This window comes from Peromyscus californicus, unplaced genomic scaffold, assembly GCF_007827085.1.
Source record: "Peromyscus californicus insignis strain IS unplaced genomic scaffold, ASM782708v3 Scaffold_7__1_contigs__length_154581171, whole genome shotgun sequence".
NCBI lineage: Eukaryota > Metazoa > Chordata > Mammalia > Rodentia > Cricetidae > Peromyscus > Peromyscus californicus.
The window spans coordinates 50,597,200-50,624,626 of record NW_026294595.1 but is presented as its reverse complement, the minus strand read 5'-3'; the positions used below and the strand labels follow the sequence as shown (position 1 = coordinate 50,624,626).

Below are 27,427 nucleotides of genomic sequence, written 5' to 3'. Positions count from 1 at the left end.
TCCTAGCACCCACATGACAGCTCACAACTGTCTGGAACTGAAGCTGCAGGGACCTTACACCCTCTTCTGACCTCCTTGGGCACTAGGCACACCTGTGGTGCACAAACATACATACAGGTAAAATATTCAGACACATCCAATAAAATTAAATTGTTTTTTAAAGAAATATCCATTATTAGTATGTTTAAAGATAGATACTGCTAACACAACATATATTTTTTACCTACCTTAAGACGTTTTCCCAAATCATTATGAACTGCCGCTGGACAGTAAATGACTTCTTGTACTTCATCGAAGAGTCTGTCTGAATTTTTTCCAAAAATTACCCTGTTACCAACTGTAGCTGGAGGTAATGCCACAAAAGTGTCACAGGAATAGGGTTCCATTTCTTTAAAAAAAAAAAAAAGAAATCATACAGAAGCTTCAAAAAAAAAAAACACTTTTAAGTACACATAAAACAAAGAGCTTTTCTCTATGACCACGAATATACCTAAGAAGGGTACATAGTAAAACCTTAAATGTCATATTATTTCTGTGCGTCCCAGGGCAGCAAGGGGTATATGGTAAGACCTGTCTTAAATAAATAACATAAACTATAAAAATTAGGATTTGATTTAGTAATTAACCAAGTACTACTATAATACAGTGGCATGGCTACTGTGTGTGTCTTAGTCTGCTGTATTAGGGTATGCATGAGGCTCCTTACTCGACAGTGAGATCCTAGAGAATGTCTTGTTAATCTATCACTACTAGAAATTATGTAAGGCCGGGCATGATGGTGACACCTTTAATCCCAGCACTCAGGAGGCAGAGGCAGGAGGATCTCTGAGTTTGAGACCAACCTGGTCTACAAAGTTCCAGGACAGCCAGGGCTGTTACACAGAGAAACCCTGTCTCGGAAAAACCAGAAAACAAACAAACAAACAAAATCCCAACTGTTAAGGTTTCCAGGTGGGAGTTTGTATTTGTACTTTATAAATCCTGGTTGTAGAACTAACATACAAATTGTCTTCGTTTGTGATTTGGAAAATCCTCTATTTTTATTTTGCTTTCAGAACAGACATAGTTTTAGTTTCCTTCTTTTATTTTAAATGTCTTAAGATTTGTTTTTACTATTTATGTGTATGTATTACGTGTCTGTCTGCCATAAGTATGGGGGTGCCAAAGAAGGTCACAAGACGTGCCCAAGAAGCTGGAGTTACAGGAGGTTGTGAGGCATCTCAAGTGCGTATTGGGAACTGAACTCCAGTCTTCAGGAAAATTGTCCAGCTATCTTAATTGCTCAGCTTCCTTCCCAGCCCAGTTTCCTTCTTTTATAAGAACCAAATCTTAGCATGGTTTTATACACGAGCATTCTGACCATTTTAAAACTGAATAAAAATACAATAACTATAAATAAAATCAATATATTTTACTGGAAGGAAAACGAAGCAGGGTACGGCGGCACACCTGTAATCTTGGCACTTGGCAGGATGAGCTAGAGTTTAAAGCTAGCCTGTGCTACGTAATTCAAGAACAACATAGTGAAACTCGTTTTCAAACAAGCAAAATGAGTTCACCACGGAACACTGTAAAGGTTCTTCTGTTCTCAAAGATGAGAAGTGACCACTGTTCTTCCTTTGTGTCTCCTCTCTGAAAATTTTGATCTCCCATTTACAGAGCTCCAAAGTTAGCTACCCCAACACATAACTCAGGCAGGCTATTGATTCTCTTCCTCTTTTCTTCCAGGCTCATCAGCAAAATAAAATCAAATACCATCTAGCAGTGCTATTTTGAGGATTGATTCAGCGTGACCCTGAAGGTGAAAGCCCAGCTTGATGGCGCATGCCTGTAATCCAAGTTTGAGGGTTATATGGACCGTGTCACAAATAAGACAAAATTGTCACAAAATTACCTGGAACACACTCGACCCTCATACGAAAACTGTCACCTGTTTTAAGCTGGCTTACACTTATCCTTACTAGAGGTCAGTGGATTAACGGCCATACCCACACCAAACCCTAGGGCCATCAAGCTGCAGTGAGAGGCACACTAACCGGGATAGCGGCAGCAACTAAGAAAACAGCACCCGGGGAGGAAAGCCCTTGGCCCTAACGTGTTTTTATCGTTCACGGCGCTCGTTGACCATCTTTCTGCATAGCTGGAAATAAGCGAAGGAAGCCGGGTCTAGTGGCTCACGCTTTTATTCCCACCCAGCTCTCGGGAGGCGGAGGCAGGGAGGATCTATGAGTTCGAGGCCAGCCTGGTCTATTTAGTTCAAGGACAGCCAATGAATGCTCGATAGTGAGACTCTGTCTCAAAAAAACAAACAAAAACCCCATAATTAACAATAACAACAACTGGAAGGGAAGAGCCCCGGTTCTTGAGGCGCTAACAGTCTCTTCCAGGGCTTTCGGCAACACTGATCTTCTGAGTCTCACAATCATCCTACAGTCGGCACGAGGCTGCCTGTCTTCATAAACTACATGGGAACTGAGCTGGGAAAAAAAAAAAAAAAAAAAAAAAAAAAGAGGTTTTGCAACTGGAGCCGGCGTTGCCAGAAAGTGCTGGGCTCGAACTTCCAGACCTCGCCCGCTCCCGATGCCTGCGCTCGCAGCGAAGCTGGCTGGCGCAGCAGAGCCCACAGCGGCCCGCGACCCCGCCGACAGCCACGCTCGCGGACCGTCGGCTCCCCGCGTTTACCATCAGCTGCGCACGCGCGGACGGCGGGCCGGCCTCCGCAGCTACCAAAAGCACTCGCCGGAAACGAAGGGGCGGGCCCCGGGAGCTAATCGTCGGAAGTAGTCCCCTTGGACCTCGGAAGTTCTCTCCCCTGCTCGCCTTACAGTTCCGGTGACGTTCCCGGAGTTTGTTTACGTCCCTCTCAGACTTAGCGCCGGGCTCCTCCATCTCGGACTCCAAGATGGGGAAGTCGTTCGCCAATTTCATGTGCAAAAAGGACTTCCACCCTGCGTCCAAATCCAACATCAAGAAGGTGAGGAAAGGGATCCGGAGAGGGCAGCGATGGGCTGGGTCCCTGGGACAGGCGTGGCCTCTGCGGGCCCGGAGACGTCGCCCCTTCCTCCAGGCTAACGCAACCAGCCGAGTGGTCCCCAAAGTCCAGCCCTGTCAGTCAGTGTGGAGACTGACGCCGTAGCTCGGCGACACTGCCTTCGGCCCGTTCCGGGTCCGTCTCCTAGAGCCCTAAGACCAGACCCGTGAGCTCTGCTTCCCTGTGGCAAGACTCGCTGCCTAACGGAGATCTTCCGAGAGAAAGCCGCCCCTGCCTTCACTCTCTAGTCCCACATCTCCATCCAGTAGTGTGGTGTCTGATGGCGGCATTCAAGTTCAGCGTTTTTAAAAAAATTACAGGTCAACCAAGGACTGGACACTGGACCGAGGCGGGAATTACAGCGCGAAAGAATGGCGACGGAGAGTGTCTGAGCTTTGGAGTCAAGAGCAGGATTCTTCTTAGTTCAGTACAGTCACATTTAGCCCTGAGGCCTCGCACAAAATATTTCATGTCATGATCGTTAACCTCCTACTCTGCTAAATAAGGATGACAGTGTCAGGTGCCCTGATGTGTAAAATGGTTAGGAAGATTAAATGAGATAGTGTGGGAAAAGAATAGAAACGGGAAAGGCTTAGCACTGTGCATCACGAAAAGTGCTCAAAAGTACACAAGCTTGTGAGACTGTATTAAGCTTTTAGTTGTTTCTAAGCCAGTTGTGGGTCCTGTATGTTACCATGCATGTAAAGAATGCTATGTATATATGAGCATACATGTACATTACAATATCTGTGGAAGAATACAAGAAGTGCTAACACTGGTTATCTGCGAATATAGTTATTTAATTTTTTTTTTCAAGACAGGGTTTCTTTGTGTAGACAAGGCTGTCTTGGAACTCACTCTGTAGACCAGGCTGTTCTTGAACTTACAGAAATCTGCCTGCCTCTGCCTCCTGAGTGCTGGGATTAAAGACCTGTTACTTAATTTTTAAGTCACTTTCAAAAAAAAGAGTACTAGGTCTTTCCATCTCTGCCTTACCCTTTGACCCCTGGCCCCCAAAGTTTTATTCTGTTTATTTTGTACATAATCCTATTCCCCACGTGTCTTTTACACATTTCATGGCCTCTTTTTTGAGACAGGGTCTCCTGTAGTCTAGGCTGGCTTCAAACTTGCTATCCAGGGAAGATGGCCTTGAACTCCTGATCCTCCTGTTTCTGCCTCCCAAATGCTGAGATTCCAGGTGTAAGCCACTGCACTTGACTTCCATTTCTCCTTTTTAAGTCATAAAATAGTTTATAATGTGCAGAAGAATCATGAGGACTTTGGCAATGGACCTGTGTTTTTTTCAGTTAATGTAAAAAAAGTTCTTGAGCAGTTGAGACTAGTTAAATAACTATAAAATGTAAAACTTGAGATACATGGTAAGTTTTCTGGTTTTTGTGGGTGAGGGGGCTTGTTTTCAGACAAGCTTGCTGTCCTGGAACTCTTAGTATTCCTACCTCAGCCTCCTGAGTTCTGGGATTACAGACATGAGCCAACACGCCTGGCTAACTAGGTGTGGTTCGTTATAGAAGCAAGCTTCCGGGGCTATCAAGATAGCTTAGTGGATGAAACACTTGATGGATAAGTGTGAGGTCAGAGTTTGGGTCCCCAGCACCCACATAAAAGCCAGGTTGGCATGGTAGCCCATTTGTAATCCTCACCTTCAGGGGATGAAGACAGGAGATCCTCCATGCAAGCTGGTAGCTAGACTGATGGAATTGTTGAACTCTGGGTTCAGTGGGAGACCCTGCCTCAGTAAGTAAAATGGAAAGTGACTGAAGAAGATAGTTTGTTTCAAACCCTGGACTCCATATACACATGCATATACACAAAACAAACTCCTTATTTAATCCAGTTGTTGAATTAGATTTTGTTTCACTAATATAGGTATGGATGGCAGAACAGAAAATATCATATGATAAAAAGAAACAAGAAGAATTAATGCAACAGTACCTTAAAGAACAAGAGTCATATGATAACAGGTAAGTGCCACGTTATTAGTGATTTTAGAATAATCAGTTGCACGGGAATAATCACTTACTGAGTCAGCTCCTCTCCCATAATTATATATGGTCACCTTTTCCAAATTTACCTATTCACATAAAGCACAGCTTCATTTGACTCATCCAGACTGTGAGCAAATCCTAAATGAGGCAGAGCTTGCAGAAATAATAAACACTGCATGTTAATTCCTGAGCCAGATTAGAAAGGTTTCTCTTTAATACATTGGAGTGAAAGTATGCTCAGGACACTTAGAAGAGAAGCCGGGTGTCTTTGACCTGTGTGCTGTGGCTAGAGTCCATTCATTGGCTTCTTCTAGAATGGCACCTGCTTTTTAGTTATTCTCATTGTATTTGTATTTGGTTAATTGACTTAGGAGTGGTGTTTTGATTATATGGAATGTACTCTGAAGCAACATTTATTTTTGAAACATTTATATTTGAAACGTGAGACATTCATCAGTTTATGGATAATTGGATCGCACTGTTAACATTGGCATATAGGTATCTGTTCAAGACTATTTTCAGTTGCTTTGTTTATGTGCTTAGGAGTAGGATTGTTAGATCCTAAGGTAATTCTTTGGTTAGCTTTTTAAAGAACCATCAAACTTTCCCATAGCCTAAGCTGGTCTTGAACTCCCTATGTAGTTGAGGATGACCTAAAACTCTTGATTCTTCTGCCTTGAACTCCCAAGTGCTGGCATGTGCTACTGTACCTGGTGTATGTGATGCTAGGAATCAAACACGGGACTTCCTGTGTGCCAGGCCAGCACTCTACCAACTGAGTTACATCTTAGCTCATTTATTAATGACTGTGCTGATAAGTGATGATATGAAGTGGTGGCTTGTTGTAGTTTTAATTTGTATTTCTTGATGTCTAGTGAAGCTCAGCTTTTCATGTACTTGATTTACAACTTTTAAATGGTGTTAAGACGAATTTACAGATCCGTTTAAAATATGCCTAGGTTTTAAGTTTGTTTAGTGTTGCTAAGCTATCACCGTAACAAATTTCAAAACATTTCATCACCTGAGAAGGAAGTGTGTTCATTTGTAGCCATTCCCCATTTCCTAATTTATCCTGTTTCTGCCTCTTACAGGGAGTCACCATTGCACTTTCTACCTATGAATTTTTTAGAATTGTGGACACATGGCAGATGATCAAATGGTCTTTTGTGACTGGTTAATTCTTTTAATTTTTAAAAATGTTATTTGTGTATATGTATCTATATAGGGAGCATATGAGGGCTACTTGGTAAGAGGCAGTTCTCTCTTTTCACTGTGTGGGTGGGTTCCATGGATTGAACTCAGGTCAGCAAGCTTGGGTGGAGGCAACTGGCCACTGATCTGTGTTATTGGCCCCTGATTTCTTTGATTTACCATGTTTTTTTCTTTTGGTTTTTCGAGACAGGGTTTCTCTGCATAGTTTTGCTGCCTGTCCTGAATCTCGATCTGTAGACCAGGCTGGCCTCAAACTCCCAGAGATCTGCCTGCCTCTGCCTCCTGAGTGATGGCATTAAAGGCGTGCGCCACCACCGCCGCTGCCCGGCTTCATTTAGCATGTTTTTGAAGTTCATCTACTGCATACGTTAGTATATGTTCCTTTTAATTAAAGAATAATGTTCCACAATAAAGATATATATTTAGGGGCTGGAGAGATGGCTCAGAGGTTAAGAGCACCAGCTGCTGTTCCAGAGGTCCTGAGTTCAATTCCCAGCAACCACATGATGGCTCACAACCATCTAGGATGAGATCTAGTGCCCTCTTCTGGTGTGTAGGCATACATGCCGGAACTCTGCATACATAATAAATAAATAAATTAAAAAAAAAAAGATATATATTTATATGTCTTTCTGTTTTGTTTGGGTTTTTTTTTCTTTCCTTTTTTTTGGGGGGGGGGCTTAGGGGGTGGGGGGAGTATAGACTCCAATAGAGAAAAAAATGAGAATTGCATACAATAATGTAGCATTTCCTTTGTGATTGCCATTTCCAAATACAAAGACATTTCATACTTAAACTTTAGCTTTTTCTAATACTTAACTTGGATTTTACAGTGTAGCCATACTGTTTGTTGTGGACCTTTTCCTTAAGAAGTGCAGCAGCAACATGCTGCACACAGCCTGTAGCAGGAAGTTTCAGTCACTACCTAAGGTGTTTTGTTTGTTTTGTTTTGTTTTTAGGAATAGTCATCTCTGGTTTCATTGTATTAGCTATTGTAGAATTTTGTTAATTTTTTTTTCCTTGTTCTCATTAAAAAACTTAGTTTTTGTGGCTGGGAAGTTAGCTCAGTTTGTAAAATGTTTATCATGAAGGTATGCGGCGGGCCTGAGCCTGCGTTCCAAGTCCCCACATAACAAGCCAGATGTCTGCTACTTATCTGTGACCCCAGTGCTCCAGAGGCAGACACAGGAAGGTCCTGGGGCTTGCTGGTTAGCTAGTGTAGTCTAGTCAGTGAGCACCAGGTGAGAGCCCTTGTCTGAAAAGTAAGGTGGAGGGCTGGCCAGATGAGTGAAGGTGAATGCAGTCCCTGAGACCAACATAGGGCTAGAAGCAGAGAACTGTCTGCACGAAGTTGTCCTTTGACACACACAATAATGAATTAAAAATAAGTGCATGATTGAGAAAAACACCCCACTTCAGCCCCTTGCTTACACGGGCTTTCTCTCTCTCTCTCTCTCTCTCTCTCTCTCTCTCTCTCTCTCTCTCTCTCTCTCTGTCACACACACAATCAAAAATACTAAGATAGCTGCTGCTGCTGGTGGTGGTGGTGATGGTGCACACCTTTTTTAAGCCCAGCACCCAGGAGGCAGAGGTAGGTGAATCTGTGAGTTCGAGGCCAGCCTGGTTTACACATCGAGTTCCAGGACAGCCAGGGGTAGCCAGACAAACCCTGTCTGGAAAAACCAAGAAAAAAAGATCTCAAATCATTTTAAAAAGAAAAGGTTGTGGCACCAAAATACCTGATGGCACATAGAATTTCAAAACTTAACTATTTCAACAGCATTTCATAGTTTTTTTAAAAAATTCTGTAAGAGTAACATCATCTTTTTTCGTATTTTACTGGGAGAACTAGAGAGAAGAAGGAAGGTTCAAATTTACAGCAAGTCTCTAGTAAGGCCGCACTTTTTGGGCTTTGTTTCTAATAAAAATGTCTTAATTCCTTTAGGGTTATTCTTTGAGTGATGGTATGCTATCACGGTCTTCCTTTTATTTAAAATTGTTCCGTTTATTTCATTTAGATTGCTTATGGGAGATGAGCGTGTAAAGAATGGCCTGAATTTCATGTATGAGGCCCCACCAGGAGTTAAAAAAGGTACTTACCTCTTTTCCTTTAATCTCTGATGTGATTATGTCTGAAGGTTGAGAAGAGCAGTCAGTATTTAAGGGTTATTCTTTGTCTTTCCTATTGCTCTTACTCTGATGGTAGCAGCTCCAGTGCTGTCATCAACACGGGAGGATCAACACAAAATACTTTTTTTTTTGGTTTTTCAAGACAGGGTTTCTCTGTGTAACAGTCCTGGCTGTCCGGGAACTTGCTTTGTAGACCTCCAGCTCACAGAGATCTACCTGCCTCTGCCTCCCAAGTGCTGGGATTAAAGGCGTGCGCCACCACCGCCCGGCTCATCCTGCTGTAGGAGCTTACGTCCTCAATATTACAAAAGGATATTTATCCTTTAATAATGGACATATATGTAGTCCTTATTAAATGTGTTTTTTAAATGGAAAGTCCATTTGAAACATAAAAGCTTAAAAATTATGAGCATGCCTATTCTGAAGTCTAGTGCAAGGTTGTATTTTATCCTTCAGTGATCTGGAGTTTTATCTTGTGAAGAAAGAAAAACCAGTTAATTCTTGCAGGGTACAGTTATACAGTAATACAGCGTAATAATAGTAGACTTTTCCACTGACGTTGCTAACTTGTCTTGCTTCCTCCTGTGCTTTGAATATGCAATCAAGAAAACAAAGAGGTGAGTGCTCTTCTCTTTTTGAATTGATTTATGGTTGATTGCGATTTTATTTGAAATTAAAGAATTTTTACTAACTCCTGTAGAAAGAAGAAACGGAAGGAGAGACAGAATACAAGTTTGAATGGCAGAAAGGTGCTCCGAGAGAAAAGTAAGCACTGGTTTGTTACTAGGAGAAAATGTGTATCGTTGTCTGCTGTCCTTCTTGCCTGATGGTTCATTTAACAGGGCAAGTAACTAATGGGATTCACCTCAGACAACCAGTATGCTTCATTCTAGCCTTGATTTATGAACTTGTTCACTTTTTAAAACTGTACATTATCAGGTTATGTAGACCAGTGGTTCTCAACCTGTAAGTTGCAACCTCCAAAAGACCATCAAAAACCATAGATATTTACATTAGGATTAGTAACAGTAGCAAAATTACAGTTACGAAGTAGCAGCGAAGAGAGTTTTATAGCTGGGGTCACCACATTGGGAATGCTGGAGACCACTGAGATAGACACTTAAAAATTGATGCTGGTTGTATATTTCCATAGTAGTAGTGTATTTTTTTGTTGTAAGAACAATAAATTTGTTTTCAGGTTAACTGCCATTGAATTTATTAAATTGTTCTTAATACATTTTATTTAATAGATATGCCAAAGATGACATGAACATCAGAGATCAGCCCTTTGGTATTCAGGCAAGTGACATGTATTTTACTCTTTAAGAATAATTTTTATTTAGTACATATATCTCTACATTATTTTCCAGAAGATGTTTATATTAGTTCTCTAAAGGAGCAGAACTGATGAGGTGAATTTGTATATCAAGGGGATGTGTTATGCTGGCCTTGAGGATGTGCTTCAGGCAGCGCCGCAGTGGCTGGCGCACAGTGGAACGGCTGAGAATCCAGTAGCTGTTCAGTGCATGAGGCTGGACGTCTCTGCAGTCCTGGAGGATTCCTGCAGAGCTGCTGCTCTTTAGTCTGCGTCGGAGTCTTGAAGAAGTTGGATTTAATACCAGCAGCAACAGGAGAGAGAGAGAAACTTAAACTTGCCAGTGAGAGAGAGCAAGCAGGCAGAAAGTGAAGCTTCCTTCTTTGATTTCTGTTACCAAGAGGTGTGGCCAGGTTTAATAACTGATCAAGAAAATCCCTCACAGGAGTGTCTTAGGTTGGGTCCTATTGCTGTGAAGAGACACCGTGACCAAGGTAACCCTTATAAGGAAAACATTTAATTGGGGCTGGCTTACAGGTCAGAGGTTTAGTCCATTATCATCATGGCAGGAAATATGGTGGCGTGTAGGCAGACATGGTGCTGGGGAAGTAGCTGAGAGTTCTACATCTGGATCCCCAGGCATCAGGAAGAGACAGTGAGTGGATCTAGATTGAGCATCTAAAACCTCAAAGCCTGCCCCCAGTGACACACTTCCTCCAACAGGGCCACACCTACTCCAGGAAGGCCACACCTCCTAAGCATCACTCCCTGTGAGCCTCTGGGGACCATTTTCTTTCAAACCACCACACTGGAGTGTCCAGCAGCTTGGGTTTTAGTTGATTCCAGATGTAGTCAGGTTGCCAGGCCAAGGTTAGCATCACAATGTTTAAGCTAAAACAGCTTTGTAGTTTATATTTATATCAAATGATAAGAATGAGGAGAAAACATGAAATGTAGTAAGCAGATGGAAGTTGAGAATCGAGTTAAGTGAAGGTATAATGATGTGGTCAATACAGTTTTCAAACAATCTGGAAAACTAACTCGAGGTCAAGAAAAGGTGTTAAAATGTTACTGATTTCGAAACAGTCAGCTGTCCCTCCAAGGCTGATCCTTGTGAAAAACATTGCTGTAGTTACCTGTGCGCTGTGTGGCAGCTCTCCTGACACGTCTCCTGTCACAACAGCAGCCAAAGACACACACATGAAGTGAAAAACTCAAGATACTGGTTTTTTGTTTTTTGTGTTTTCGAGACAGGGTTTCTCTGTGTAATTTTGGAGCCTGTCTTGGATCTTGCTCTATAGCCCAGCCTGGCCTCGAACTCACAGATATCCGCCTCCTGAGTGCTGGAATTAAACGCATGCACCACCGCCCGGCATTAAAATACTGTTTTTACTTCACAGGGTACATTTGCTAACCCATGGTTAGAAATGTGAAACTTGAGGGCTAGAGAGACTAGCTCAGTGGAAAAGCACTTTGACAGTGTGTTGTGAGGGCCTGCTTCAGTCGGAGAAATGTATCTGTGTGGTAGCACAGGCCTGGATTTCCAACTTATGAAAGGTAGAGGCGAGGCAAGAAGCTTGGAAGCTCAGCCTGAGCTGTACAGAGACTCTATATATAAAGGAGGGGAGTGGATACTAGGTGAATGTATTAGAATTAGGGAACCTGTAATTAAACCGTGACATAATTCTTTGTGATATCTTACCATTTCTTTTTGGATGGCATTGTTTTATTGTAGGAGGCACAGATAGGATTGACCTTGGATTTTAGGCAAATTTGTAGAAGAGTTTAGTATTTGTATTGACATACCCATCATATTTACAGACTCTTTCCCTGGAGATCTTTTTAAAAAGGAACTTAGCCAAGTATGGTGGTGTATGTTTCAATTCCAATATTCTAGAAGCAGAAGCAGGTGGATCTCTGAGTTCAAGGCCAACCTGATCTACATAGTAAGTTCCAGACCAGCTAGGGCTACATAGTGAGGCCCTGTCTCAAAAAAGAAAAAGGAGTGAGGAGGCTAAATAAAAATGCTAAGTTGAATGTTAGGCTATTGGTATTTGAGAATCAAAATACTGTTTATTTCTCAGGTTCGAAATGTCAGGTGTATTAAATGTCACAAGTGGGGTCATGTGAACACAGATCGAGAATGTCCCTTGTTTGGTCTTTCTGGAATCAATGCAAGTTCTGTTCCTACTGATGGCTCAGGTAAGCATTAGACAAGATTTTGTCAAAGAAAGAAAGATAAAATAACGTTTTTATTTAAACTGAACTCTTTTGTTGTACTTGAGTTTAATTTTTGTGGACTAAGACACATTCCCAAAATAGGATGGTAGAGCTAAAGCTGTAACTCAGGGGTAGAGCTCTTTGCTTGTCAAGTGCGTGTGAGGTCTTGGGTTCAGTCCCTAGCATCCCACTCTCCTTCTTGCCTTCCCCCCAAAAGTGGGAAACTCTTCATTATCTATGTTAAATTTTAATGCTCTAAAATAGACATTAACTTTTCTAGCCAAGTTTCTGTGAACTTTATTTGTTTATTGTTTGTTTGTTTATTTAAAAGAAGGTCCCATAAAAGCCAAGCTGGTCCCAAACTCACTATGTAGCCAAAGATGGCCTTGAACTCCTGATCCTCATCCTCTACCTTGAGTGCTAAGATTATAGCTGTCTGGAGACAGGGTCTGACTGTGCATCCCTGGCTGACCTGGAACACTATGTAGATCAGGCTGGTCTTGAATTCATAGAAATCTGTCTGCCTCTGCCTCCTAAGTGATGGAATTAAAGGTGTGCACTACCACCGCCCTTTTTAAAATATTTTTGTTACGTGGTGTACATGGCACATGCACACTCCTATGCAGATGGCCAAGGAGGCTAAAAGAGAGTATCAAGTTAGCTGGAGCTGGCATCACAGGTGGTTGTGACATGGATGCTAGGAACCAAATGGGTCCTCTGGAGAGTCATCTCTCCAGCCCCACTAATTTTGATTTTAAAGTCAGACACGTTAAATATTGATTATCATGTTAGTAGCCTGAAATTAGGAGAAGAAATTGTGTGTGTGTGTGTGTGTGTGTGTGTGTGTATGTGTATGAATGTGCATGCATATGTTAATAATGCAAGTATGTGTACACATTTGTGTATACAAATGCAAATGTGTAAATGCCAGGGGGAATGCAAGCCAGTGTGCAGATGTGGAAGCCAAAGGACAGCCTCTGGTGTCATCCAGTCCTTGCCTTCCCCCTTGTTTGAGACAAGTTATCCTTGTTGGATGCTGCATGTTCCAGGATCACTAGTTCATGAGCTTTCAGGCAGTCTCCTGTCTCCACTTTTATCTTGTACTTTCCTATTGCTGTGAAGAGACTCCATTACCAAGGGAACTTATAGAAGAAAGAGTTTATTTGGGCTTACAATTTCAGAATGTTAGAGTCCATGACCACTACATCAAGGAGCATGGCAGCACACAGGCAGGAATGCATAGTGCCAAGGCAGTAGCTGAGAGCTTTCATCCTTGTCTGCAAGTAGGAGACAGAGAGAAAGCTAGCTAGGAAAGCCTACCCCCTTGACACCTCCTCCAACAACGCCACACCTCCTAACCCTTCCTGAACAGTTCCACCAGCTGGGGACCTCATATTTAAATATATGAGCCTATGGGGGCTTTTTTCGTTCAGACCACCACAACTAGGTCATAGATGAATGCTGCTGTACCTGGCTTTGCATGGTTTCTGGGGATCTGGATGCTGAGCCTCACACCTGTACAGGAAACACTATTCACTGAACCATCTCTCCAGCCTCCAGCCTAAGAAGTGGTTCTTTTTTTTTTTCTCTAAAAATTTATATATTTTTTTATGTGTATGGCTGTTTTGCCTGCATGTTTATCTGTGCAGCATGTGCATGCAATGCCTGCAGAGTCCAGAAGAGGGCATCAGATCCTATAGAACTGGAGTTACCAACAGTTGTGAGCTGCCATGTGAGTGCTGAGAATCAAACCAGAATCCTATGGAAGAACAACCAGTGCTCTTAACCACTGAACCATCTCTTTAGTCCCAAGAAGTGGTTCTTAAATTTAGATTCTCCTGAACTGTAAAACTAGGCTGGACTGAAAACTTCATTTCTCTTTAGTTGAGAGATGAAACCTTGAAACTAAGTCATTGAAGCCATTAAACATGGTAAGTGTCTTAGTTAGGGCTTCTGTTGCTGTGAAGAGACACCTTGACCATGACAACTCTTATAAAGGAAAACATTTAATTGGGTGGCTTACAGATTCAGAGGTTTAGTCCATTATCTTCATGGCTGGAGAAGGAGCTACTTCTTGATCTGAAATCAATAGGAAGTGGACTGAATTAGGCCTAACTTGAGCATGGGAGACCTCAAATCCCCCCACAGTGACACACTTCCTCCACCAGGGCCACACCTCCCAATAGTGCCACTCCCTATGAGCTTAATGGGCAATTACATTCAAACTACCACAGTAAGTTGACTTTTACTTGAAAATTATTTACCTTCTGCATATTGCTTTCTACTTAAGAAAATTTGATTTGATTTGGAGTGTAGCTATCACCTTGGTTCTTTTTATGAAAAAAACTGAAAAGCTTTCATTTAAATTCATTAGAACCATCTTAGTATTTCATTGAGACAGACCACTAATCAAAGCCCAACTCACAATAGATCATAGTGAAAATAATGTACTTACCTCAATAAACTTAAGCAAGTCACATTACTTGCATGAGTTTCAGCTCCTGATTTTAAAAATAAGGATAACCCAGGTGTGTGGTGCACACCTTTAATCTCAAAACTCAGGAGGCAGGTGAATCTCTGTGTGTTTGAGGCTAGCCTGGTCTACATAGAGAGTTCCAGGAGAGGCAAGGTTACATAGAGAGATCCTGTCTCAAAAACAAACAAACGAAAACGGCTGGTAGTATAACTTTGATTTCCATCTTTTTTTAAAGTAACTGTTAAACTACTTTTCCTCCTCCTTGTTCTCTTACTTCTATATAATTTAAAGCTACTTTATACCGAGTATTAGAGTAGTGGTAAAATAAACACTTGATAAACAGCCTTCCTAGAGGGCCATTTGAAAGTATGTATAAAAAAGAACCTTAGGAACAGGGCCAGGGAGATGTCTTAGTGGGCAAAACACTAGTGTTAAAGAGTAGAAGCAACCCAAATGTTAAAGTAAGAGTTAGTGAGATAAACATTGATCTGACATATGTGCAGGGATGGTCATGTAGCTCCTTGGTAGAGCACATGTTCTATTTGAAAATTAATTACTGTGGTGGTGGCCAGTGTTGAGATAGTTTTGCCATATAAGTTTAGCTCAGGCTGGCCTCAAATTTGTGGTAGTCCTCCTGCCTCAGTGCTAGGATTACAGGCTGAGCCACATGCCTACCTTTGAAAATTAATTAATTTTTGGTTTTTTGAGACAGGATTTCTCTGTGTAGCCTTGGCTGTCCTGGACCTTGCTTTGTAGACCAGGCTGGCCTCAAACTCACAGAGATCTGCCTGCCTCTGCCTCTCACGTGCTGGGATTGAAGGAGTGTATCACCACTGCCCGGAAAAAGCTAATTCTTTTAAGACTATAGTTTATTGTTTCCTTTTTCAAATAATTATCTCGGAACTTCGTATTTAGCATTGTCCACAGAAGCCAGTAAATTTTATTTTGAACTTTGTATTTTAACTTACAGACGATAACATGTTGTACCCATACAGCTTAATTAAAATATTAACATGTCACATGAGAACATAGACAATAGCTCCAAGTTTCCAGTCTAGCCAGGAACACCTGACTGTCTATGAATCTGCCTAAGAGAGAATGACTTAGGTAAGGCAGATCTTGTGTTGGGGAAAGCTTGACCAAAGCATAAAAGACCAGAAATAAAACACAAGCACAAAAAAATTAACTTGGATCACTTTAGATGATTAGTCTCAGATATAAATGGCTCTCACAAAAAGTGGGTTGGCCATTCATGCTGCAGCCTGTATCAATACCGACTTTCTGGGGTAGAGAGGTGGCTCAGCAGTTCAGAGCACACACCAGAAGACATGGGTTGGCTTCCTAGCACCCACATAGTGCCTCACAATTGCCTGTAACTCCGTGTCCATGGGACCCAGTGCCATCCTATGACCTTCACTGTCATACGTATAACATGATGCCCACAGATAGACCACACTCAGGCACACATGTGCGCGTGCACATACACAGATAAGTAAGTAAATATTTTAATTCTAACTTCCATGTCCCATCATAGAATGTTCCATAATGAGAGCATGCAGAGTGAAGTCCTCTATGCATGCTCAGTGATACTTGTGATCTGGATATGGGAAAACTGTTGCAAGCAGAATTGATGTTTCAGCATAGTGCTTCTCTGCATGTTGCTTGTTTGTTTGGGAAGGGAAATAGTTTAAAGGAAAATGAAAGTTATACTGAAGGAGCTTTAAAAAAGGGGCGTATTTTCAGCATGTCTCATTTTCACTTGTAACCTAATGTAGTACTAGGGAAGTAGGCAGAATAAACTGTTAGTATGTTAGGTAAGCTAAGGTGCACTGATTGAATCTGGACTATGATTCTAATATAGAACAAGGCATGTCGGTTAGAACTAGAAGGATACAGGGAGAAGGAAATAGTCGATAAGTTAATTTGTAAGATTACAGGCAATTTTAATTAATATTAAATATATGATGAATTAAAATTAGAAAAGAAGCTTAAAATTTGAGCCTCTCAAATATTGAATGTCATATGATGGTCTTCTGACCACTAATGTTTTCCTTTATATTCCCATATTAAACTTAATTTCAATATAAGTTATTGGAATAGCTAAAGAGAGCTCAGTTACTAGTGTGTTGTAAAGGCTGTGTTCATGATGAGAAATGGGTAGCAGACTGAACTAATTCTTGCCTCAGTCTTTGTAGAAATACAGTGTTAGGGAAATTTCCATTTGCAGTTTTTCCTTCCAGATTGACAAGATATAAGTACAAGAAAAGTACAAATAAAGACATAGGGATTTTGATTCTTTATATCATGTACACTAAGAGTGTCTGAAGGCACTGAACTCTGTGATTAAATGAAGATAAAAATAGACCAGTACATTTTACCATCTGTGCTACTTTTATATGAGCTAATGCAAGTTCCCAATGTAGTCAGGCATGACTAGATTAATGCCAGTCCTTGAGAAGCTGAGGCAGGAAGATTGAACTATATAGTGAGATTCTTGAAGTCCTGATCTAAATCAGATGCACCGTCAAGATTGAGAACTATCTGCTTAAACGTAAGAATAATTGAGATTCAACAGGATAGTGCTTATTTCTGTTTGCTTAAATCGTGGAACTTATAAATGTTATAAATTTTTGTCCTAAGGAAGTAATCATGGATATGTTGTTAAAGGACAAAAAATGCCTGACTTCTAATGGAAAGGTATTAAATGAATAAGTATGAACATTGTTACCATGGCATACTTAACTGTGCAGCAATTAAAATGATAGGAAGAAACCTGGCTTGGTGGTGCATACTTCTGATCTCTGTACTTAAGAGAGAATCAGATTTCAACCAGGGATGCACAGTGAGACCTGTCTCAATAAATAAATAAGATGATAGGAAAATTCCTTAGTGATATGGATGTTGTTTACAACATTTGGTCAAATAAAAAGACCAGTTATAACACATTAAGACCAGAGCTCAGTGGTAGAGGCTTTGTTTACAATGCACGAGGCCCTGAGCTCCAGCAGCACAGCACTTTATCAATTAATTAATTAAGCAGTAGTTAGACTTGTGTTTCTCTTTATCTTTAGGTAGACTTGGAGTGAAGCACATAATTTAGAAAAGGTATTGGAAGGAAGTAGACCAAAATGTTCAAAGTGCTTTTATTTGACTGGTAGGATTGCCTACGATACTTTGCCCCATATTTTTACTTATCTGTATCTCCAACAGTGAAAGTAAATCACTTTTCAAAATTTTTAATGAACATTGTTTTAGAAGAATTAAAATTATACATAGGGGATCAGGTATTTTAAATCATGTTGCTCCATTAACAACATCTTCAAAGTCCGACCTGAATTTAACACTAGCCCTTAATGAAAGCTAATAGGAACTCTTAAAAGCTTCTCAAAAACAAAATCAAAACACTGTTGTATCAAATAGGAAAGCAAACAATGGCAGTGTATTCTGAATTTGAATGCAGTAAAAAATAAACTGACCAATTTCCTAATCCACTTGCTGATTCAAGCTAAAAACGTCTTTTCATTTAAAAAAAAAAATCACCTATTGAATAATGTCCTGCCAGTGAATAGAGATTATTTTTGCAATAAGGCAATTTCAGTGGATGTGGTTATCATGGGATAATCACACCCCTGGGGTACAGCCTTGTGCCTGTAATCTCCCAGGAGTGTAATTATTTCATGATAACCACACCCCCTGGTGTTACATTATTTCTATTATGAAATTCTTAGTATAGTATATAAAGTAACTTACTTTGATCACTGGAAACTGCAAGGTGCTGTTAGACTATTCAGCTGTGAGGTTTACAGAGACCAGCTATAAGATTTACTTCTCCTTTACAGAGTTAAATTAGGCAATCAAAATGCTTCTTTGGGCTAAGCTGGTTTAGAATATCTTTTCTGCTGATAAGATCATCTTAAGTTTGTAAGTTTCTATCCACTCCAGACACATCAAAATTACCTCCAAAACTTATAAGCTTCAACCATGAATGAATTTTTATAGAATAGCTTTCCTACAGTATAATTAAATGGCAGCCCACTTGTCTTTTCTATACTGGGTAGCTTTTTTTTTTTTTTTTCCTAACAATGTGTCATGTGGCCCGAGCCTGGCTTTACCTCAATATGTAGCCAAGGATTTCCTTGAACTCTGATCCTTCTGCTTCCACCTCCTGAGTGCTGGGATTATAGGCTGGTGTATGCAGTTCTAAGGATCAAACTCAGGGCTTCATGCATACTGGGAAACACTGTACCATCTGAAGCTGTATCCCTAGCCCTGTCACCTTTATTTTTACTACTGACTCTTAACTTTTAATGAATATTACAATTAAACGTCTTTTGACAAAGTAGAGTGGAAAATTTCAAAGTTTTTTCATCAACTTTGTTGATCTATAATTTCAAATGAACAATTCAATTCTATGGGTTTGTCTATATAGTCTTGATGCCCTAGAACTTCTTTGTAGACTAGACTGGCCTCAAACTCACAAAGGTCTGCCTGCCTCTGCCTCCTGAGCACTGGGATTAAAGCTTGCACCACCGCCATCTGGCCTCAGTTCTGCAGTTTTTAATTCATTTGCGGAGTTGTATATCCATAGCAGTCAATTTTAGGACATTTTTACTACCCCAAAAAGAAACTCCTCACCCTTGAGCTTTCATTCACCGATTAGTTCCAAGGGGAAGGCAGGCACTGATCTATTTACATCTGTAGATTTGCTGTTTGGGCTATTCACCTCTTCCATGGAATAGTTTCCTGTTATGATAAAACACTTACACAGCAATGTGAATTGTTGTATAATAAACCTTCTAACCCACCAAGAAACAAATTTATATGTAGTTACCTATAAAACAGTGTGCCAGGTTATTTTCATGAAATAAAAAGTGAAACTCTATTTCCTAAATGCTTCCTTTTCCTGGATGAGATTTCTCCTGGATGAGATTTCTCATATCTGTGCTTGTTTGGCTTCAGCCTTCTGTCTCTAAGACACTGATGTCAGCCCTCAGCAGTCCCTGTGTAGACAGTGGATTTGAGTTGCTGAAGCACTTTGAGTCGTTAGTGACAACCTGCTTCAGCCTGCTTCTTAGCCAACCATCAACCACCATTTAATTTTAGCCCTTCTCCAATACAGGAAGTACTTGAATCAGTCCTAAAGCTCTGGTAATGCCAGTTGTTGGTTTTCGGTGTTATGGTTCAAAAAAATGCACCATTTAGAAACATTCAACTTCATTATTTTTGTGAAAGTTGTAAATGATCACATGGTTTTTCCTTTTTAGCCTGATAGCATGATTCGTGGTTACATTAATTGAGTTTGTACATTTGGTTTTTTGACAGACTGGATTCAGAACTAATTTAGGATTGCTGACTAATCTCAGACTTTGGATTCTCTTGCCTTAGCTCCCAAATGCTGGGATTACAGGTGCAAGCCACCACACATAGCTGTATGAATTGATTTTCAGATGTTGAACCAGCCTTGCATATCTGATTGTGATATAAGTTGTTTTTATACATTATTGGAATCAATTTGCTAATACATCGTTAAGAATTTCTAGCCGGGCGGTGGTGGCGCACGCCTTTAATCCCAGCACTCGGGAGGCAGAGCCAGGTGGATCTCTGTGAGTTCGAGGCCAGCCTGGACTACCAAGTGAGTTCCAGGAAAGGCGCAAAGCTACACAGAGAAACCCTGTCTCGAAAAACCAAAAAAAAAAAAAAAAAAAAAAAAAAAAAAGAATTTCTATGTCTGTGTTCATGAGAGATACTGGCCTGCAGTTTTTCTATCCTTTTATATTCTCTTTAGATGTTTGATAGATTTAGCTAGTAAATTCACCTGGGCCTGAAGCTTTCTGACTTCAAAGGTCATTATTATTGATTATTTAATTGTGGGAGTGTTTTAGTAAAACTCCAAGACACACGTTCCATTATTACCTTTCTAACACCTGGGATCTGTAGTGATGTCTCTTCACTCTTTCCTGTGGTTAGACCTGTGCCCCTCTCTTCTCAATATCCGGCTAATGCATTTGCAGTTTAGTAGTCTTTGAAGAGAAGTAGTTTTCAGGGTGGTAAATTTTTCTCTCCTTTTCTCCATTTTATTTCTTCTTGGGTTTAATTTATTGTTCTTTTTTTTTTTTTTTTTTTTTTTTTTTTTTTTTGGTTTTTCGAGACAGGGTTTCTCTGTGTAGCTTTGTGCCTTTTCCTGGAACTCACTTGGTAGCCCAGGCTGGCCTCGAACTCACAGAGATCCGCCTGGCTCTGCCTCCCGAGTGCTGGGATTAAAGGCGTGCGCCACCACCGCCCGGCTCTAATTTATTGTTCTTTAAGGTAAAGATTTGGTATTGGTTTGGGAGTGGGCTTTCTTTGAGATGCCTTAACACCTGCTAGTCAACATTACCATTGAGCTATACCTCTAGCCCCAGAATAGATGTTAACATGTTTTACTACATTCATTCATTTTGTGTGTGTGAGTGTTCACATATGTGGAGGTCAGAGGCCAAGTTTGGAGAGTCAGTCGGTTTCCTACTATGTGGATCCTGGGGTCATCCTGAGTCATTAGGCTGCAAGGGCCTCTACCCACTCAGCGATCCCACCACCTCATAGAATTAAATCTTTCTTATTTTCTGGAATGTCCGTTAACTACTATAATTATCTCTCTAAGCATGTGTTTTACTGTCTCCTGTGATTTTTGATAAGTTTTATTTTAGTGGTTTGGGTCTTTTTTTGCTTTTGTTTGTTTGTTTGTTTTCCTATTTAGTGATTTCTGGCACTAACCACCCAAAGTTAGGTCAGAACTTCTCAAAAAGACTGCCTTGATCTAAGAGAGCAACTGCTACATGGTCAGGCATTCCCAGACTACTCACCAAAACCCCTGCAAATCAGGGCTTCCTCCAGCAGCCCAGGGCTATGGACTCCTAGAACTCAGGAAAGCACTATTCTTAGGCTTACAGTTTTATAGCCGAAAGAAAGGCTCCACAGCAGGAGCAGCAGCAAAAGAGCCACCTAGAACAAGGCTCAAGGACAGGCATGAGACTTCCTGCAGAAAGTCAACCACTGTCCCCTCCTGTACACTGATGGGAACAATGTGCTCCCGTGTGATTGACCAGGGAAGCTTACTTTAATAACATAGATTAGATCCTATACCATGGTTGGACTCAGTCTTCAGCCCCTCCATCCTTCCCAGAGCTCTGTTACCATCAGGCTCAAAGCCCAGCCCTCTGATCACATGGTTTGTCTTTCTGACATGTCCAGCTGCTGTGCTTAACCACTTCCTTAACCTGAGCTATCCTGGTTCATTGTTGGTTACCCTAGTAACATAAACTTCCTGTCAGCTATGGTTGGTTGGCAGGCTGGTTGTTCTCTTTATACTATTATTTGTGGAGTTCTATCTCTCCTTCCACATTTATGTGGGCTTCACTGGTCAAACTCAGATTGCCAAGCTTGCATAGCAAGTTGCCCCCACTGAACCATCTCACCAGCCCAGGTATATATTTTTTCTATATTTAACACTTGACACATTTCAAATATGGAGACACTCTCTCCAACTGGAGTGAAAAACCAGGCAAATTCTTTTAGTAAACAGCTGCTATGTTTTTATTTTCCTTAATTCAAAATACATTTTTAGTCTCTCCTGACACCTCCTTGCTGTGTGTTATTTAGAAGTGTGTTTCTCCATCTCCAACTATTGTGAGATATTCTAGCAAATTTTTGGTTTAAATCTGTGATCTGAGATCATGCCCTGTACAATTTCCATTCTTTTTCATTTGTTCAGCTGTGTGGTCCAGAATGTTTACTATTTGGTGAATACTATATATTAGTGTGAGAAAAGCATATATTTCAAGTATCAGTTTTCCCTCATATATTTTGATACTCTGCCATTAGGTATGTATACATTTCAGATTATTGTATATTTTTGGATAATTGCCCCTTTACCATTATAATGCCTCTCTTCATCCTTAATAATTGTCCTTGCTGTGGTAGTCTGAATGAGATTGGCCCCCATAGACTCATACTTAGTCATCAAGGAGTTGCACTACTTGAGAAGGATTAGGAGGTGTGGCCTTGGAGGAAGTTTTCCACTCACTGGGAGTGGGCTTTGAGGTTTCAAAAGCCCAAGCCAGGCCCAGTGTCTTTCTTCCTGCTGCCTGTGGAGCTGGATGTAGAACTCTAAGCTACTTCTTGAGGACCATGTCTGCTTGTGTGCTGCCATGCATCGCCATTATCCATAATGATAATGGACTAAACTTCTGAAACTGTAAGCAAGCCCAAAATGAATGCTTTCTTTTATAAGGGTTGCCGTGGTCATAGTGTCTCTTCACAGCAGTAGTAACCCTAACTTAAGACACTTGCCTCGAACTCTGTTAGTGTCAAATTAATGTCAATATGCTAACTTTTCTGATTACTGTCAGTGTAGTATGTCCCTTTCTGCAGCCTCCTCTCTGAAGAACTACTTTTAATATTTCCTATAACACAGGTGTAGCCCCCAGCAAACTCTTCATTCATTTATTTGATCTGAGGCTTTTGCTTCTTATTTACTTCTGAAACCCGTCATTGGATGTTGAATTCTTTTTTCTTTTTTTAAAGATTTATTTGTTTATTATGTACACAGCATGTATGACAACAGTCCAGAAGAGGGCACCAGATCTCACCACAGAGGGTTGTGAGTCACCATGTGGTTGCTGGGAATTGAACTCAAGACCTCTGGAAGAGCAGTCAGTGCTTTTAACCTCTGAGCCATCTCTCCAGCCCGGATGTTGAATTCTTTATTGGTAGCTTTTTCTCTCAACACTTTAAATGTCTCTGTTCCCCTCCCACCTCCTCTTCCCATGCTGAAGATGAGACCCAAGGCTTTCTGTGTGCTCAGCATGTGCTCTGCTGTAGCCACACCCCAGCCCCCCACTTTCTTCTCCCCTTTCGTGTTTTTTTTTTTTTTTTGTAGTTTTTCTGTATTTAGATTTATTTTATTTTATGAATGTCTTGCCTGCATGTGTGTCTGGGCACCACATGTGTGCTTGGTGCCAGCAGAGGTCAGATGATGTGTTGGATCCCCTGGTACTGGCGTTACAGATGGTTGAAAGCCACCATGTGCTGGAAACCAAACCCAGGTCCTCTGCAGGAGCAACAAGTGTTAACCTCTGAGCCATCTCTCCAGCCCCTGAATTATTTTTTAAGTGATTCTTTGAAATTCCACTGATGCCAACAAATTAACTGTAGTCCTTTTCTGTCAATAAATGGCTCTGCTTTTTGTTAAGGCCATGTCTGATCCTAATGGAAGATCGAGCTCTCATAATCTCAAAGGGTATTCTGAGTCTCCGGTCACCATCATAGTCTATGTATGTGCCTGCACACACCTGGGTTGAGCCCCATGGATCCTCTTGTCTCCATCCTGGTGCTGGGATTACAGGCATTTAGCACCACACCTCAGCTTTCCGAATACTGGAGGTCTGAACTCGTGTCATAGTGCTTGCTGGAGGCACTTTCCTGACTGAGCCTCTCCCCAGGCTCATAAGTCTCCTTTATGTGACTGTCTCAACACTGTTCCGTCTACTGTTGTCAGCTTCAGTAGGGGAAATTAGCTTGTGCTTGTCTGGGTAAAGAATGAAATTTAGTTGGTCTTATAAATACTAATTCTTCTACCCAAATCAAACTTGGGGAAGAATGTGAACCTTCATTGTGTTCCACTTAGAATGTTCTGCTTTTACTCTTTCCTAAACCTCTGAAAGTTTGAAAATGATACTCGGTTAATAGTTTTCTCCTGGAAACTTTTTCCGAACTAGGGACTTTATCTTAACGTTTTTGTATCCCCATTGCCTGTACAGTGTACATGTTTAGCAGATAATAGTTTATTTAGTAAGTGTGTGACTGGAAAAGCTCCACTAACCATTCAAAACAGCAAAGGTTATCATTTCTTCTAAATATTTTATAATAGAAAGTTGTACTTTTCCTATGAACTGATTTTCTCAAAAATAATACAAGCTTGAAGACAAAAACAAGACTCTCCTAAAGTGTTAGTAAGACAGATCTTAAAAATCATTTTCTATATTGTGTCTGATGTTCAAATTCTCCATGCATCTCTCCCCTTATAGTAATATATATAATGGATAGATACAGTTTGGAGTCTGTAGTGCCACCATTCAGCAATCACTGTTGACTAGATGGATTGTTGTAACTTTTTTTTTCTGAAATAGGGTCTCACTGTATGGTCCTAACTGACCTGGAACTTGCTGTGTAGCCCAGGCTGGCCTCGAACTCACAGAGATCTGCCTGCCTCTGCCTCCCAAGTGCTGGGATTAAAGGCGTACACCCCCATACCCAGCCTCTTACAACTTTTTTAAGTTCAAATGCACTGCTCTTGAGTTTGACAGATGTGTGCACTTGCTAACCACATCCTTGACAAGATGGAGACGTTACCTTCACTCTAGAGATTGCCTGGCTCCCCTTTCCAGTTGACCTCCTCCCATAAGCACTAACTTCTAATTCTGTTTTACTTGTTCCTGAACTTCATGGGTAGTATAGTCTCCTCCCCTCCCCCACTGGTTTTTTTGAGAGAGGGTAGCCCAGGCTGACCTCAAATTCACTGTGTAACCATGGATAACCCTGAATTTATCCTGTTGCTTCAGCATCCCAAATGCTAAGATTACAGACATACACCACCATGCCCAATTTATGGCATGCTAGGGATCACACCATACGTGCCAGCTGAGTCACATCCCCAGCCCTCAATGTGCCATTTTTGAGACTCATGGATAGCCAGAGCATTTATATTTCTGTAACTAATTTATAGTGAATAGCAAGTTCTGATGCTTCATGGTCTCACAACACAGAGGAGTCTCACAGTCCCTGCGGCAGATGAATTAGCTTTATTGTTGTAAACCACTTTACATGTAAATTAGGTTGGAAACATAAGTAATAAAGATATGATCAAATATGTCATAGACCTTTATATTGATTCTGTAAGGTGAGGTTGTTTTTAACAAACAGTAATTTTGATTAGCATACAATAAGGATAGTTTCATATTTTCTTGTCGTATTTTTCAGCCACATAGATGAAAATGAAATGTTTAATTTTCCTTTACGTTCTGTGTCTTAATAGAGACCAGTTAGCTGTCTTCAGCATGAAGTTGGGGTACGGCAGTCAGGAGCCTTGTTGTCTCCAGCCTCCACTAAGATGAACTAGCAGTGTGCCAGGGAAATCCTGAGGATGGCACAGTTTAATACAGTTGGTACAGTCGGGGCTTGCATAACCTTTAGAAAAATCATCCATAGAACATCCCCGTCTTTATAAATAAACATCACCCACACGCTTTATTAATAGCCTTGTTCACTTTTTCCTGGGACTTATGCTACATGTTTCTGCTTCATCCCCTGCTTTTTTTCTTTTCTTTCCTTTTCCTTTTCCCTTTCCTTTTCCTTTTCCCTTTCCTTTCCTTTCCTTTCTTTCAATTCCTTAAGTTAGCATACAAAGTAATGGGTTTCATTATGGCATTTTGTAATATATGTCATTATACCTTGTTTTTATTCAATCTCTTTTTTTTTTGTTTTTTTGTTTTTCGAGACAGGGTTTCTCTGTGTAGCTTTGCGCCTTTCCTGGAACTCACTTGATAGCCCAGGCTGGCCTCGAACTCACAGAGATCCGCCTGGCTCTGCCTCCCAAGTGCTGGGATTAAAGGCATGCGCCACCACCGCCCGGCTTTTTTTTTTTTTTTTTTTTTTTTGAGACAAGGTTTTTCTGTATAGTCCTGGCTGTTCTGGAACTTGCTTGGTGTAGACCAGGCTGGCCCCAAACTCAGAGATCCATCTGCCTCTGCCTCCCAAGTGCTAGGATTAAAGGCATGAGTCACCACATCTTTCTTCCATTTTAGTCTTTTGTAAAAGACAACTTTTGATAAGTTTTCTAGATATTTTTTTAATATGTATGTGTGAGTGCCTGTGTGTATGTATGTGTATCACATTTGTGCCTTGTACCCATGGAGACCAGAAGAGGGTTACAAGCCTGTTGTAAGCCTCCATGTCATCTGCAAGAGCAGCAAATTTTCTTACCAGCTCAGCCATTTCTCCAGCCCCTCCCTCCAGAAGTTTTCTTAAAGGCAAACTTGTTACGGTACAGTAAGGAATTGGATGTAAATATGAGATAGTTCTTGATGATTCCCACTGGCTCTCTCTTTGAATAGTGTACTAGTGTCCCTATGTGTCCTTGGAGTGAAGGGACAAACAGTGATTCCCTAGACATACAGTCAGTTTAACCTTAGGAAAGGACAAAAAGACCTCCAGGAGCCTGTAATCCCAGTACTTGGGAGATAGAAGCCAGAGGAGCAAGAGTTCCAGGTTATTCTCAGATGCATATCAGGTTCAAGACCAGCCTGGGCTACAGGAGGCCTTGTCTCATTGCTCCTGCTCCCTCCCCAAAAAAGGTTCTGCTTCATGGAAATGGTGGTGCTGTGGACCCACTTAATGTGTTAAACTGGGGGAAGGAAGGAAAGGCTTCTTTCTCGTGTGTGTGTGTGTGTGTGTACACACAACAGTTTCGGATGTCATTCCTTGGGTGCCAGCTACCAGGCCTGGAACTTGCCAAGTAGGCTAGGCTGGCGAGTGAGCTCCAGTTATGTACCTATCTCGGTCTCCTCGGTACTGGGATTCCAGACAGAGGCTCCTAGGCCAGGCATTGTGGTGCATGCCTGTCTCAAAAAACAAAATAAACAAACCAAAAAAAAAAAAAATCAAATGCTTGCTACCTCACTTTTTCTTTTACATGGGTTCTGGGATTGAATTCGGGCCCTCATGCTAACTGAGCCATCTCCCCGGCCCAGGAAAGGTTTGTCACACCAGTTTACTCCCCACAGCTCACCACCCTCTCTTCATCCAGTGCCATAATTATAGACAGAAATGGTCATTTGGCTCAGGAGGCTGAATCAGGAATATTCCTGAGCCATATTTGGGATACACACTGAGTTCTGTCTCAAGGAGGAAAAAAAGAAAAACAGCTTTCTTGGAAAAGAATGCTGAACTGCTGTGAATTGAGTGAATGTAGCCTATGCTAGTGGTGAAGTAGAGGTGTATGC

At 41.1% G+C, this 27,427-nt stretch overlaps 2 protein-coding genes across 4 annotated transcripts in view; one reads left to right on the top strand and one right to left on the bottom strand.

Annotated features, from left to right (window-relative positions):
• Positions 1-2,778, bottom strand: part of Scrn3 (secernin 3) — a 31,672-nt gene extending 28,894 nt beyond the window's left edge. The window contains exons 1-2 of one of the 3 annotated variants that reach the window (XM_052725991.1): positions 2,683-2,778; positions 228-388 (exon numbers count right to left, since the gene is read on the bottom strand). In XM_052725991.1, the coding sequence (XP_052581951.1) occupies positions 228-386 (159 nt within the window). In that variant the 5' untranslated portion in view covers positions 387-388; positions 2,683-2,778. Of the gene's footprint in view, positions 1-227; positions 389-1,894; positions 1,996-2,036; positions 2,468-2,682 lie in introns of those variants that run through there. The other 2 variants (XM_052725992.1, XM_052725990.1) reach the window with 2 other exon arrangements.
• Positions 2,779-2,829: 51 nt separating this feature from the next.
• Positions 2,830-27,427, top strand: part of Cir1 (corepressor interacting with RBPJ, CIR1) — a 32,769-nt gene continuing 8,171 nt past the window's right edge. The window contains exons 1-7 of the mRNA XM_052725989.1: positions 2,830-2,974; positions 4,919-5,013; positions 8,268-8,341; positions 8,986-8,996; positions 9,080-9,144; positions 9,630-9,678; positions 11,779-11,896. Of these exons, the coding sequence (XP_052581949.1) occupies positions 2,903-2,974; positions 4,919-5,013; positions 8,268-8,341; positions 8,986-8,996; positions 9,080-9,144; positions 9,630-9,678; positions 11,779-11,896 (484 nt within the window). The 5' untranslated portion in view covers positions 2,830-2,902. The remainder of the gene's footprint in view (positions 2,975-4,918; positions 5,014-8,267; positions 8,342-8,985; positions 8,997-9,079; positions 9,145-9,629; positions 9,679-11,778; positions 11,897-27,427) is intronic.